Source organism: Leptonychotes weddellii, chromosome 6, assembly GCF_054177405.1.
Source record: "Leptonychotes weddellii isolate Sample4059 chromosome 6, ASM5417740v2, whole genome shotgun sequence".
Lineage (NCBI taxonomy): Eukaryota > Metazoa > Chordata > Mammalia > Carnivora > Phocidae > Leptonychotes > Leptonychotes weddellii.
The window spans coordinates 112271306-112283642 of NC_138374.1; the positions used below are offsets into that span (position 1 = coordinate 112271306).

Consider the following 12337-nt stretch of genomic DNA (forward strand, 5'->3'; position numbering starts at 1 on the left):
AGACAAACCCCATTCTTATCTTGGCTCTGATTAGAGCACAGAGCCCAGGTGAGGAGTGGGGAGGAAGAGGAAGAGATACAAGGTAGAAAAGACAAGAAAACTTGTAAAACAGTGAGAAGTGTTTTGTTTGTTGTGCTTTTTTGGTAATCTGGCTGCCATCAGATACAGAAGCAGCTCCTAAGGTTGATTTAGAAGTAGACAGTGGGAGAGTGGGGCTTGACATTCTTCAAGGGAAATGGCTAGCAGAAAAGAAACTCAGAAGAATTTGGTTTCTTTCTTATGTCCCATTTGTAAACTCTCCTTTTTGTGTCTCCATTTAATGCATTAGTTGGGTGTCCAGGAGGGCTTCTTGGGGTAGGATGGTGAGTGGTAAGGTGGAGGTAACAGTGATTTACTAGGTTAGGGATTTTTTTTTTTTTAAAGATTTTATTTATTTATTTGACAGAGAGAGAGACAGCGAGAGAGGGAACACAAGCAGGGGGAGTGGGAGAGGGAGAAGCAGGCTTCCCGCGGAGCAGGGAGCCCGATGTGGGGCTGGATCCCAGGACCCTGGGATCATGACCTGAGCTGAAGGCAGACGCTTAACGACTGAGCCACCCAGGCGCCCTAGGTTAGGGATTTTTAAGAGTAGTTCTCCCCTAAACCATAGCTGTAACTGCCCCTAAATAGCTTCAGCAGGCTAAGCAAGAAGGGCGAGAGACTGGAGACCCTGAGACAGAGGGACAGAATAAGTTAGGCAGTTTCTGTTTTGCAAGTGCTTAGCTGTACAACTTTGGGCAAGTGATTTTATGCCGTCAGTTGGCAAGGGCTAGCATTCCCCTGCAGTATCTGTTACAGTGCAATTCCTGGTTGACTGCTTGAATGTGAAGGGATTCACTGAAATTAGTTTTTAGGAATCTTTTAGCACATTCTGTGGATTTGAGTATACATGTGGGAATACTTTCCCAAGAGAGTCGCTGGACTTAGAAAACTTTTCTCTTTGGTTGCTTTGTAGTCCCTTTTTCGAATATACTTGGAACAGTATCTTCTATAAAATAAATTTCTATCTTCTTTATTCCAGATTATCTGCCAAGATCTAATAAATTATCTTTTTAGCTAAAGGGTTATTGTTATTTTTAAAAGGTATCTTCTGTGACATAATAATTATTAAATAAATTGTGTTTCTTTTATAAACATATTCTAAGAATTTTTTCCCCTTAATCTTTATAGAAAATGTGCCAGAGGATCTTCGAGAACCATTTTACACTGATCAGTATGATCAGGAACACATCAAACCACCAGTTGTTAATTTGCTTCTATCGGCTGAACTATACTGTCGTGCTGGGAGTCTCATTCTCAAGAGTGATGCTGCGAAACCCCTTTTGGGCCATGATGCTGTAATCCAGGCTTTAGCACAGAAAGGTCTTTATGTCACTGACCAAGAAAAACTGGTAACCGAACGAGATCTCCACAAGAAACCCATACAGATGGTGAGTCTTTATTTATCCAAAATTACTTTGTTTGAAGTGCAGACCTTTGTGAATTATATTATAAAATGGAGGGAAATATGTTTTGAAATTGGATTGTCATCTCTGCCTAGAGTTTAAAGACTATCATTTTCTTATAAACCTCGTTTCCACATGAAGGAAGATTTTAATATACTATTTTGGAATGTTTGGAGCCATTCTAATACCCAGGAGAAACTATTTACATTCTTTCTCGCTACTTTAAAGTGATTTTTATTTAATTTAAAAACTTATTTTTTCCATCACAGAGACTATCTAGAAGAGATAGAAAATGTATCCTTGATTTTATTCTCCTTAGGAAGGAGATGAGATTTTTAAGTGTTCATTTACATGTTTGAATGACCTCTTGGTAAATTTCTGCATATATGTTTTAGTTTATTTAATAACTATTAATTCATTCTTGTGAATGAAGGGCTCTAAGCTGGCCTGTGACAAGCATGCAGGAGCTTTGTCATGATGGTCTCTGGAGACAAATCCAGAGTTTAGGTGCTTCAGTCTGGTGTACTACTTTAGCTTAAGTTCACAAAATGCTGAGCGTCATCAAGAATAGTATTAGAAGGAAAAACAGATTTGCACATTTGATTAAATCATGTTCTTACATGAGACTAGTTGTAGAAGGGGAGAAATACATGTAGAAGACTATATTTAGAAATACACGAAATTATGAAGTTGAAGGCAAAAATTAGTTTACCAAATCTAGTACTAAGTGAGATGATCTACTTTCTGCCTATTTTCCTTCTTTAAAAAAAACACACAACTATTTTGTTAGGAGAAATAGAGAATAATGTCTCAAGAAAAATTTAATGAATTTATAGATTTATGGTAGAATTATTAAGGATAACTAAGAATGTTTATTATCAGATACGAGATTTTCAGCTTTCATTGATGCTTTAAATTCACCTTATGGTTACCCTCTGATTTTTGTATGTCTGCTTTGGTTACATATCATATATGTGAACAGTTTGCCCGTGCCAGGAGTGAGCAGAATTCTACTTAGGTGTCCTAGCAGTATCTCACATTCATACTCTCTAGAATCATTGCACCGATTGGATGCTCCTGCTATGATTATTTCTACTTCCATTATTTCAAGGCCAAGTAGATGGTTATAAAACACATCAGTGACTTTGTGAATCTGTGTTTGCTTAGTAGCTGCTCTTTCAGATACAGTTAGATCTGTTAGGTAACCTCTTATTATCTATTTCAGGTCCTCTTTAAGAAGAAAGAAACAAACTTAACATTTTCTGGATTATTTTCCTAGTGTAGTTTGGTGCACATAAAGATAAAATATGAAGATACTTACAGAATTAATTAAAAAATGAGGGTTTTGGAAGACTGCTAGTTACATTACTATCAGGTTTCTTTCACACTGTATTTGATCCTGGTGATAGCTGTGAACGCATTTATATTTGATTGTAGGAAAAGGTATTTAAAGGCCATGATTTAAGTGATACAGAATTGCTCTTTGTCTGGTTCTGACCTCTTTCTGTGGGTTTTTGGAACACTTCATGTTTGACTACATCATCTTGACCCTTTGCAGTGTCACATTTATTGACCTGTGTTTTAAGTGTATGCTTTCAGCTTTTGTCACAGTTTGATTTAAGGCTTCTCAATTGCTGTGAAATTTTGATTGGTGATATGGTAATATTATATTACAATTTTTCTAAAACCTATGTGAGAAAATTTCTGAGTACTGTTAAAAACTTTGTTCCTTAAGAAACTTTGGTTTTAGAATAATAAGAGTAATAAGTTTCACTTTTCTTGTCTTGCTTTTTGGGAAGTAAAATGAAAAATAGTGTGTTTAGTTGCACTGAATATATTGACTTCCAGTGCTTTCATCTCTAAATTATCTTAGTACTTTTGGGATCTTTATTTCTGTATGCTGCCTTACAACCTTTTGGAAAAGTCACGTGGTGGTAACAAAAGTATCAACATAAGTATAAGGCAGGTTCGACTAAGCAGATTTTATTAATTTGGGGGTGGGTGGGGCTTGGGAGGAATGCCTTTTTTTTTTTCAAATGAGAACACATGTTGGAGAACATATGCTTTTTTTATCACAGTGCTTTTACAGACAGATTTTGAGAGTATAGCCTTTAAAACGTTTTCTTCTGGGGGCGCCTGGGTGGCTCAGTTGTTAAGCGTCTGCCTTAGGCTCAGGTCGTGTTCCCGGGGTTCTGGGTTCGAGCCCTGCATCAGGCTCCCTGCTTGGTGGGAGGTCTGCTTCTCCCTGTCCCACTCCCCCCGCTTGTGTTCCCTCTCTCGCTGTGTCTCTCTCTCTCAAATAAATAAAATCTTTAAAAAAAAAACCAAAAAAACCATTTTCTTCTGTATTTATATCAATGGGAAAATATTTTAGACGCTGTCTTTAAAGCCAATTAATAATTACAATGTATTAAAGTTCATTAAGCACATAATCATTATCTGTAGGATTGTGAGAAGAGATCGTAGTTGTGATCTGCCTATTGAATATTACAAATGTAATATGTGAGTAAAAGACAAATGCAAACAATATACAGTTACAGTGCTAAAATGCATACTGTTCTGAGAACTAAACTTAATGTGCGCTTGAATCAGCATTAAGTGTATCACTGAATAGTTACCAGAGGAAGAGTTGTATACATTAAAATCACAGGGGAACATCTTTCAACTGAAAGTGTGCTGTAGCCCAAATCACATTATCTATCAAATTATTTGTGAAAATAATACTGGTATCTAGGATGATGTAAAAATTAAGGGACTTGTAGCAAATAGAGTCAGATACTGAAAAAGATAGCTTAAGCGTACAGAGAAGATTTCGAACTTTTTTCCTTAGCAAAATGAATTTGCATGTTTATTACATTCAGTATCACCAGGTTAGGCTGGGGGATTTGATCAGTGTCCTAAAATCTTAAATTCGTAGAATTTTATAGCCAGAAAGAACTTTAGAAATCAGAAACCAGTATGTATAAAACTTTCCAGTGATGAGGAACCTGGGGAACATGAGTACTTGGGAACTTTGAATAGATTCCCAGTCCTCTTGTCCTAACTGTGACATTAGTACCTTTAGAAGAGGGGTTTGGATATGTATTTTTAAACAGGTGTTCTGGGTCAATTTTATGATCAAGAGTGTATGGGAGGAGCGCCTGGGTGGCTTAGTCGTTAAGCGTCTGCCTTCAGCTCAGGTCATGATCATGATCCCAGGGTTCTGGGATCGAGCCCCGCATCGGGCTCCCTGCTCCGCCGGAAGCCTGCTTCTCCCTCTCCCACTCCCCCTGGTTGTGTTTCCTCTCTCGCCATGTCTCTCTTTGTCAAATAAATAAATAAAATCTTAAAAAAAAAATGTATGGGAAATTTGATCTGATCCAGAGTCATTTTACATATGTGATACTTATTTAGAGAGGTTAAGTGATTTGCCTAAGGTAGAAGTGTTACTACGCACTAGCAAAACTAAAATTAGAATCTGAATGAGCTAGAATTGTTACTTTCTAATTTACAGTGCTGTTATCAGAAGCAAATTTATGCACTTAAATATGTGAAGTCATCTTTACTTATCTGTCTAAACTGCAGTCTGGTTACGAATTAAACTCTTGGTTGTGAATCAGCTTTCCAACCATGTTTGCATATATGGGAAATGAGAGTTGATATTTGTAAAAGTCAATTATTTAAGTAAATGTGTATATATATGTGTGTGTATGTATATAGTACGTGGGGTATGAAATAATGAGATTGATTTTCATATGATTACAAAGTAACATTTTTAAATCAAATCTTGTTTTGGGACAATCATTATTATATAAACAAAAAATTTATTTTGATGTGCTTTCTTTTAATGACTACCAAAAAAAGATTGAATATCCTGTTTGTTTAATGGAAATTAAAGTGGGTTGTTAGGTCATTTGATAAGTAAGGCATAAAATGTTCTCTCATGAAGTGTCAGTATTGCTTTATGGGTGTTTTTGGATATTCAGAAAATATAAGCTAAGGAGTTGTACATTTGTGCTACTGGCCAGTAAACTGCTTTGTTATAATGGAAGGCCAGTGAAGCTGTGGTTAAAACATAGAAAGATGATGGAAGTATTTTTTTACTCTCAAGAAGGATATTCCTATATGTAAAGAAGTGTTACTTCATTTTATCACATTTCATGGTCTGCATTCAGCTGACCATTAATGCCTCCCCTTGAATGACATTGAGCTTAGGATCTAGTGAGGAAGAAGCCTGCAGAAAAACAGTAATCAGACCGCATGAAGTAGGTGCTGAAGTTTAAGCAACAGGGAATGGAGAGGTGGATGTGATGATTTCTTCTAGGGAGGACCAGGGAGGGACAGAATGGGATAAAATGACTAATGGGGTTTCAGTGGATAGGACAGGATGAGGTGAGAATGGTAACCAAGTTTAAGCAACAGGGAATGGAGAGGTGGATGTGATGATTTCTTCTAGGGAGGACCAGGGAGGGACAGAATGGGATAAAATGACTAATGGGGTTTCAGTGGATAGGAAAAGGGATGAGGTGAGAATGGTAACCAGGCTGAAGGAGTTGTTTGATTCAAGTTTGAACAAGTGACAGTATTGACTACATGGAGGCATAGAAGTGAGATGAGGCTAAAAAATAGGTTGGGGTTAGATCATGAAGAGGCTATGAGCTAAAGTTAAGGATTTTTAAACTTTTTTGTGGGTTACAAGATCATGGAATAAGTTTTCATGTTATTTTCTTTGGTTTTTGTTGGTGGTGGTGTAATGGTGGTGCTGCTTTGTTGATTTGTTCTTTTCCTGCCTGTAGTAAACAAAACATTGCAAAACACTGAAACACTTTGTGAGCTCTTATACTGTCAGCTTAGTGTAAAATATAATAGTTTATTAATTCTCAGATCTTTCTGATTTGCTTACATCTGTCTGTATACTTGTTCACTTCTCAGACTCTCTGGTGGCTGTTTTTATTTAGTTTACTGTGCCAGGCAGTGTGATTACACTTTATATATTGTATCTCACATAATTTAATTCTTAGGACAACCCTAACAGGAAAATATATTGTCTCTGTTCTACTGACGAGGAACTGAGGCTTTGAGAACCGAAGTAAGGTCACAGAGCAGTCATAGTAACTAGTGAAGGCAGGATTCAGACTATCTCTGCTTTAACTATAAATCCCATGTTCTTGGGGTGTCTGGCTGGCTCAGTTGGTAGAGAGTGTGACTTTTTTGTTTGTTTTTTTGGTTTTTTTTAAGATTTTATTTATTTGAGAAAGAGAGAGCAGGAGAGAGAGGGAGAGAGAGAATCCAAAGCAGACTCTTTACTGAACACAGAGCCTGACACAGGGCTCGATCCCACAATCGTGAGATCGTGACCTGAGCTGAAACCAAGAGTCGGCTGCTTAACTGACTGAGCCACCCAGGAGCCCCGCGCATGTGACTCTTGATCTCAGGGTTGTAAGTTTGAGCCCCATGTTGGGTGTAGAGATTACTTAAGAACAAAATTAAAAAAAAAAATCCCATGTTCTTAGCCACTACATTGTATTTTTTTTTTTTTTTTGTCTTTGCCTGAGTGATAGGAAGGTAATTGGAATAGGATAACAGGAGTAGGTAATAGGAAAGTGGGAAGTGGAGTGGTAGAGGGAAGTGAAATGGTATGCTACCAGGAAATCTGCTTGGTGGTTTGAAATCTTGGTAATTTGTCTACGCTTCTTCTCAAAGTAATTTACCCATAGTTCCTGTCTTGAAGGTTATGTTAATTTCGTGTACTAGGGAATAACTGTAGTCTTCGACTTGTTTGACTGTTAATAGATGATGAAGCAGAGTTATGACAGAGCCTGTCTGGGTGGATATGAGTTTCTTGATGTTAAGAATGTGCAAGGTAATTCCCTTGTTAACCATTATTTTTGCTGGATGAATGAAAGGTGTTGAGGACAGAGAAGCTGATCCCAGGAACATTGTGCTGTTCCTTTTTTCTTTGTCTTCCTTCCTGCCCTTCTCCAACATATTGGTCTTGTTTGGCAGCTATTCTTTCAGATTTCCATGGTGCCATCATCTGTTGGAACTCAGTGTAATTTACTCATGTAGAAGCTTAAAAATTTTTCCCCCTACTTAAGAAGATTAAAAATTGCATGTTAGAGGAAGAGAATTATATAAATGTAAATATTGCAAGAGTAGTTGAGATATTAATTTCTGGTCACCCTTGTATAATAATGCCTAGCAGGCACCCCCCCTTCCCCCCCAGAAGTTTTTTAAGTTTGATACAATTTGATCCTATTCTAGCTTCTCTTCATTTCCCAGCTCTGATGAGTGAAAAATCACCTCAGTTCTACCTCAAAAATGCTTCTCCCAATCAAACTCTCTTCTGCATCTCAAAGGCTTCTGCTTCAGGTCCCCGACTATTTTAACAGCCTCCTAAGTGCTATCTCTTTCACAATACCACCAGAGTGACTTTCTGTAAAGAAATCTGATGGTATCCTCTCTGGTTTAAAAGCCTATATACTAAGTGCTCCCTATCATTTCAGGATAAAGTACACACTTGGCATGACATAAAAGGTCATTCATGCCCTGTCCACATCTAACTCTCTGGTCTCATTTCTCATTGTTTCCTAACACGTACCTGATTTCAAAGCTGCAGCCAAACTCCTTGTTTTTCCCTAAGCAATTCATGATGCTCTCACACTCCCTTTTAACATCCTGTTATACTTTTATATACACTATCTTATAACATGCCCGTCTTTGCATCCCTGGTAAATTCCTTCAAAACTCAGTGTAAGAGTAAGACCAAGTTTGGTGCCTCTGTACACCTAAAAGATATGTATTAATTCCTGTCCTTGTGGATTATAATCTGCATTGATTCTGGGGAGACCCACAGAGAATGTTAGCAGGAAGTAGGATGTCACACAGAGAGTGTGCAGCAATGAAAGGGAATCCCAAGTATAGGAATAGTAGGGAGAAAAGGGAATTGTTTTGGTCACTGTCTTAGTCTGTTCAGGCTGCTGTAACAAAATACCACAGCTTGAGTAATTTATAAATGAACTTATTTTTCACAGTTTTGGAAACTAGAAAGTCCAAGATCAAGGATCAGCGTGGTTGGGTTCTGGTAAAGGCCTCCTTCTGGGTTGTAGACTACAAATTTCTCATTGTGTCCTCACATGGTGGAAAGGGCAGGGATTTCTCTGGAGCCTCTTTTATAAGGGCATTAATCCCATTCATGAGGGCATGGCCCTCATGACCTAATCATCTGCCAGAGGCCCTGTCTCCTGATACCATTGCCTTGGGCATTAGAATTCTAACATACGAATTCTGGGGAAACATGACATCCAGACCATAGCAGGTACTCTTTTCTTAGGTAAGGGATGCATATCATTTAGTGACCGCTGACATATAAAGTTACAGTTTACTTTGCAAAATATTGTTTTAATTTAAAAAATATTTTAGGTTTCATTTTCACAATTTCTCTGGTTTAAAAAAAAAATCCTGGTTTAAAAAAATAGGACAATAAGTTTTTAAGAACACATGTGAAATGAAAAATATATTTATTATAATGTTCAGTGTATGTTATATTAAGTTTTGTTCTTACATAAAATCTAGGTTCTTCTTTATCTGACATTTTATTTTTCTTTTTTTCTAGCTTTATTGACAAAAATTGCATATATTTAAGGGGTACAACTTCATGTTTTAGTGTGCATATTCATTGTATATATTTATCATATTGAACCAAGTGTTATGTCTTGTACAATAAGGGCTCAGTAAATGAAGTGTTAATTTCCGGCCACAAAGATCAGATATTTTATTTTATTTTATTTTAAGATTTTATTTATTTATTTGAGAGAGAGAGAGAGCACAAGAGGGGGGAGCGGGAGAGGGAGAAGCAGACTCCCTGCTGAGCAGGGAGCCTGATGCGGGACTCGATCCCGGGACTCCAGGATCATGACCTGAGCCGAAGGCAGTTGCTTAACCAACTGAGCCACCCAGGCGCCCGATCAGATATTTTAGACAAATTGAGATGGACAGTTTCTTATTTCCCTAGGGACCATGTGTATGCATCTTACTCTGCTTCTGGCCATTGCTGATTTATCTAAGGGTTGAGATACCTGATGTATGGTGGGCTGATTGGATTGTTTACTGAGAATCTGAAAACCCAAATGGAGAGAGAATCACAGCACATTGATAGTAGGTCGTTGGAGCCACCCCATCTTACCAAGGCGGTGCCCTAGGCGGAAAGTCTGTGAACTCCTTCTGCTGAGGTGCCTGGCACTGCTCAGCTTCTGGCTTTCCTGAGCTTAGTGGTTCAGCTCTTCCATACATGCTGTAAACTACTCCAGTGCCCTCCCATCCTGATAAGCCCCAATTTTTGTTTAAATTAGCATAGTTAATTCAACATTTATATTCTCTTGCTTGCTATTAAAAGAACTGTAGCTAAACATTAAATAAAGAAAAAGCCGTCCATTTTTTTTCCCCCCCAATCCAGGACACATTTTAGCTATAAAGTTTTAGAGCTGAAAGACCCTGGCAATCATTTGGTCTGGAGTTCTGAAATTCTTTTGACTGTGACTCACAGAAGTACATTTTACTGCAAATGTATTTACCACACATGGTTTACTTAGTTATACATACAGAAATAAAAGTATTTGTGCTTTTAACTTGATTTTTATTCTGTTTTAGTTGGAAAAAATATTAGTTATGACTAACTGAATTGACTTCATGAATGACCCATGAATGGGTTATAAGCCCACATTAAAAACCAATTTAGTTAAATTGCTTTATTTTCTAGAGAAGAGCAGTAAATGACAGTGTTGGTATTGGAAACTAGGTACACACCCATGTTTTTCTTAAAAATGTATTTTAATATTCAATTACTAATACCTTCTATCTGTTTTAATGAAAAGAACTGTGGGAATAGAGTTTATATGTGGACTTGCCTCTTTAAGATTTATTTTATCTAATTTCTGTGGTATACTGCTGTCGATTAATTTTCCTGAAATGACACTTTGATATCTGTCTTATTTCCCAATTCAAAAAATTTTAATCATTTTATTTGATTTGAAATGTAGTATACACTACAGTTTCACGTGCAATTCCTTCTTTTTTTTTTTTTTTTTAAGATTTTATCTATTTATTTGAGAGAGAGAATGAGAGAGAGAGAGCATGAGAGGGGGGAGGGTCAGAATGAGAAGCAGACTCCCTGCTGAGCAGGGAGCCCGATGCGGGACTCGATCCCGGGACTCCAGGATCATGACCTGAGCCGAAGGCAGTCGCTTAACCAACTGAGCCACCCAGGCGCCCTCCTTCTTTTTTTTTAATTTAGCTTTTCAGAGTTAGCATCCAATGATGATGGAAAAAGTTGCTTCAAACTTTGTAAAATAGATAATTTATTGTTTCAAATTTTTTTTAATGAGGTATAATTGATACATAACATTACATTAGTTTCAGTTGTATAGCATAATGATTTGATATTTGTATGTATTATGAAATAACCACAGTAAGTCTAGTTAACACATGTCACCATATATATTTACAAAATTTTCTTTTTCTTGTCATGAGGGCTTTTAAGATTTATTCTCTTAGAACTTTTAAATATGTAGTGCAGTACTATTAACTATAGTCACCATGCTGCACATTAAATCCCCATGACTTATTTAAGTCATGTAAGTTTGTACTTTTTGACCCCCTTCACCCATTTTGCCTATTCCCCACCCTCCACCTCTGGCAACAACCAATCTGTTATCTGTATCGGTGAGCTTGTGTTTTTGTTATTGTTGTTTTTTAGGTGTCACATATGTGTAAGATTGTATGATTTTTGTCCTTCTCCGACTGAGTGATTTCACTTAGCGTATGCCCTCAAAGTCCATCCATGTTATCACACTTGGCAAGATTTCATTCTTTTTTTTTTTTTGACAGAGAGAGACACAGCGAGAGAGGGAACACAAGCAGGGGGAGTGGGAGAGGGAGAAGCAGGCTTCCCGCAGAGCAGGGAGCCCGATGCGGGGCTCGATCCCAGGACCCCGGGATCATGACCTAAGCCGAAGGCAGATGCTTAACGACTGAGCCACCCAGGCGCCCCAAGATTTCATTCTTTTTTTATGGTTGAATAATATTCTGTGTGTATGTGTGTGTGTGTTTTCACATTTCACACTTTCTTTATCCATTGATGGACACTTAGGTTGTTTCCATATCTTGGTTATTGTAATATGTACAGTATTAATGCTGTAATGAACATGGGAGTGCATATATCTTTTCTAGTTAATGTTTTGATAATTCACTTTGGAATAATGAAAGTTTTATATTCTTTTTGTGATCTTATCTTCATAACTCGAAGTAGCAAAAGCTAAGATACTTAAGAAGTTGTCTGATATTACAGACCTGATGGCAATAATTTTTGTTGTTTATTGATGATGAATTAAACATATATTAACTGGGGCTTTTCATCTTTTAAAACAACACAAAAAGAAAACTGTTCATTATAGGTTACTAAACTTCAGTAGATGGTACAGTAGAAGGTGGTTTGTATTTATGTATGATACATAATTATTGCTATATAATTATATATACACACATATATAATTAGAGCACAAAGATTGAGATGTTTTGGCAGGTTTGATACAGAAATGTAGATTTTTCTAATTTGTGCAATTACAGTCCATTGCTGTAGAGCAGTGGGTGGTCATAGTTGTCTGTAACCATCTATATCCCCAGTCTGTATTGCACAGTTTGATCTCCCACCTCAACCCCATGATACCAACCCATTTTTGCAGCTTGGTAGATTATAATAGTTTAATAAATTGTTTTTAAGTCATGTCAGTGATTTAAAGAAAATAGATGATCATTAAAACAAACACTTTAAAAGTGTTCCATTTGGATGCTTGCTTATGTTCATACACCTGAATAAA

General features: G+C 37.1%; 1 protein-coding gene across 3 annotated transcripts in view; it reads left to right on the plus strand.

The window, feature by feature from the left end:
- CAMSAP2 (calmodulin regulated spectrin associated protein family member 2) overlaps nucleotides 1-12337 on the plus strand; it is a 111765-nt gene that overhangs the window by 21034 nt on the left and 78394 nt on the right. For all 3 annotated transcript variants that reach the window (XM_081823047.1, XM_031035788.2, XM_006740486.3), the window contains exon 2: nucleotides 1210-1469. In XM_081823047.1, coding sequence (XP_081679173.1) covers nucleotides 1210-1469 — 260 coding nt within the window. The remainder of the gene's footprint in view (nucleotides 1-1209; nucleotides 1470-12337) is intronic.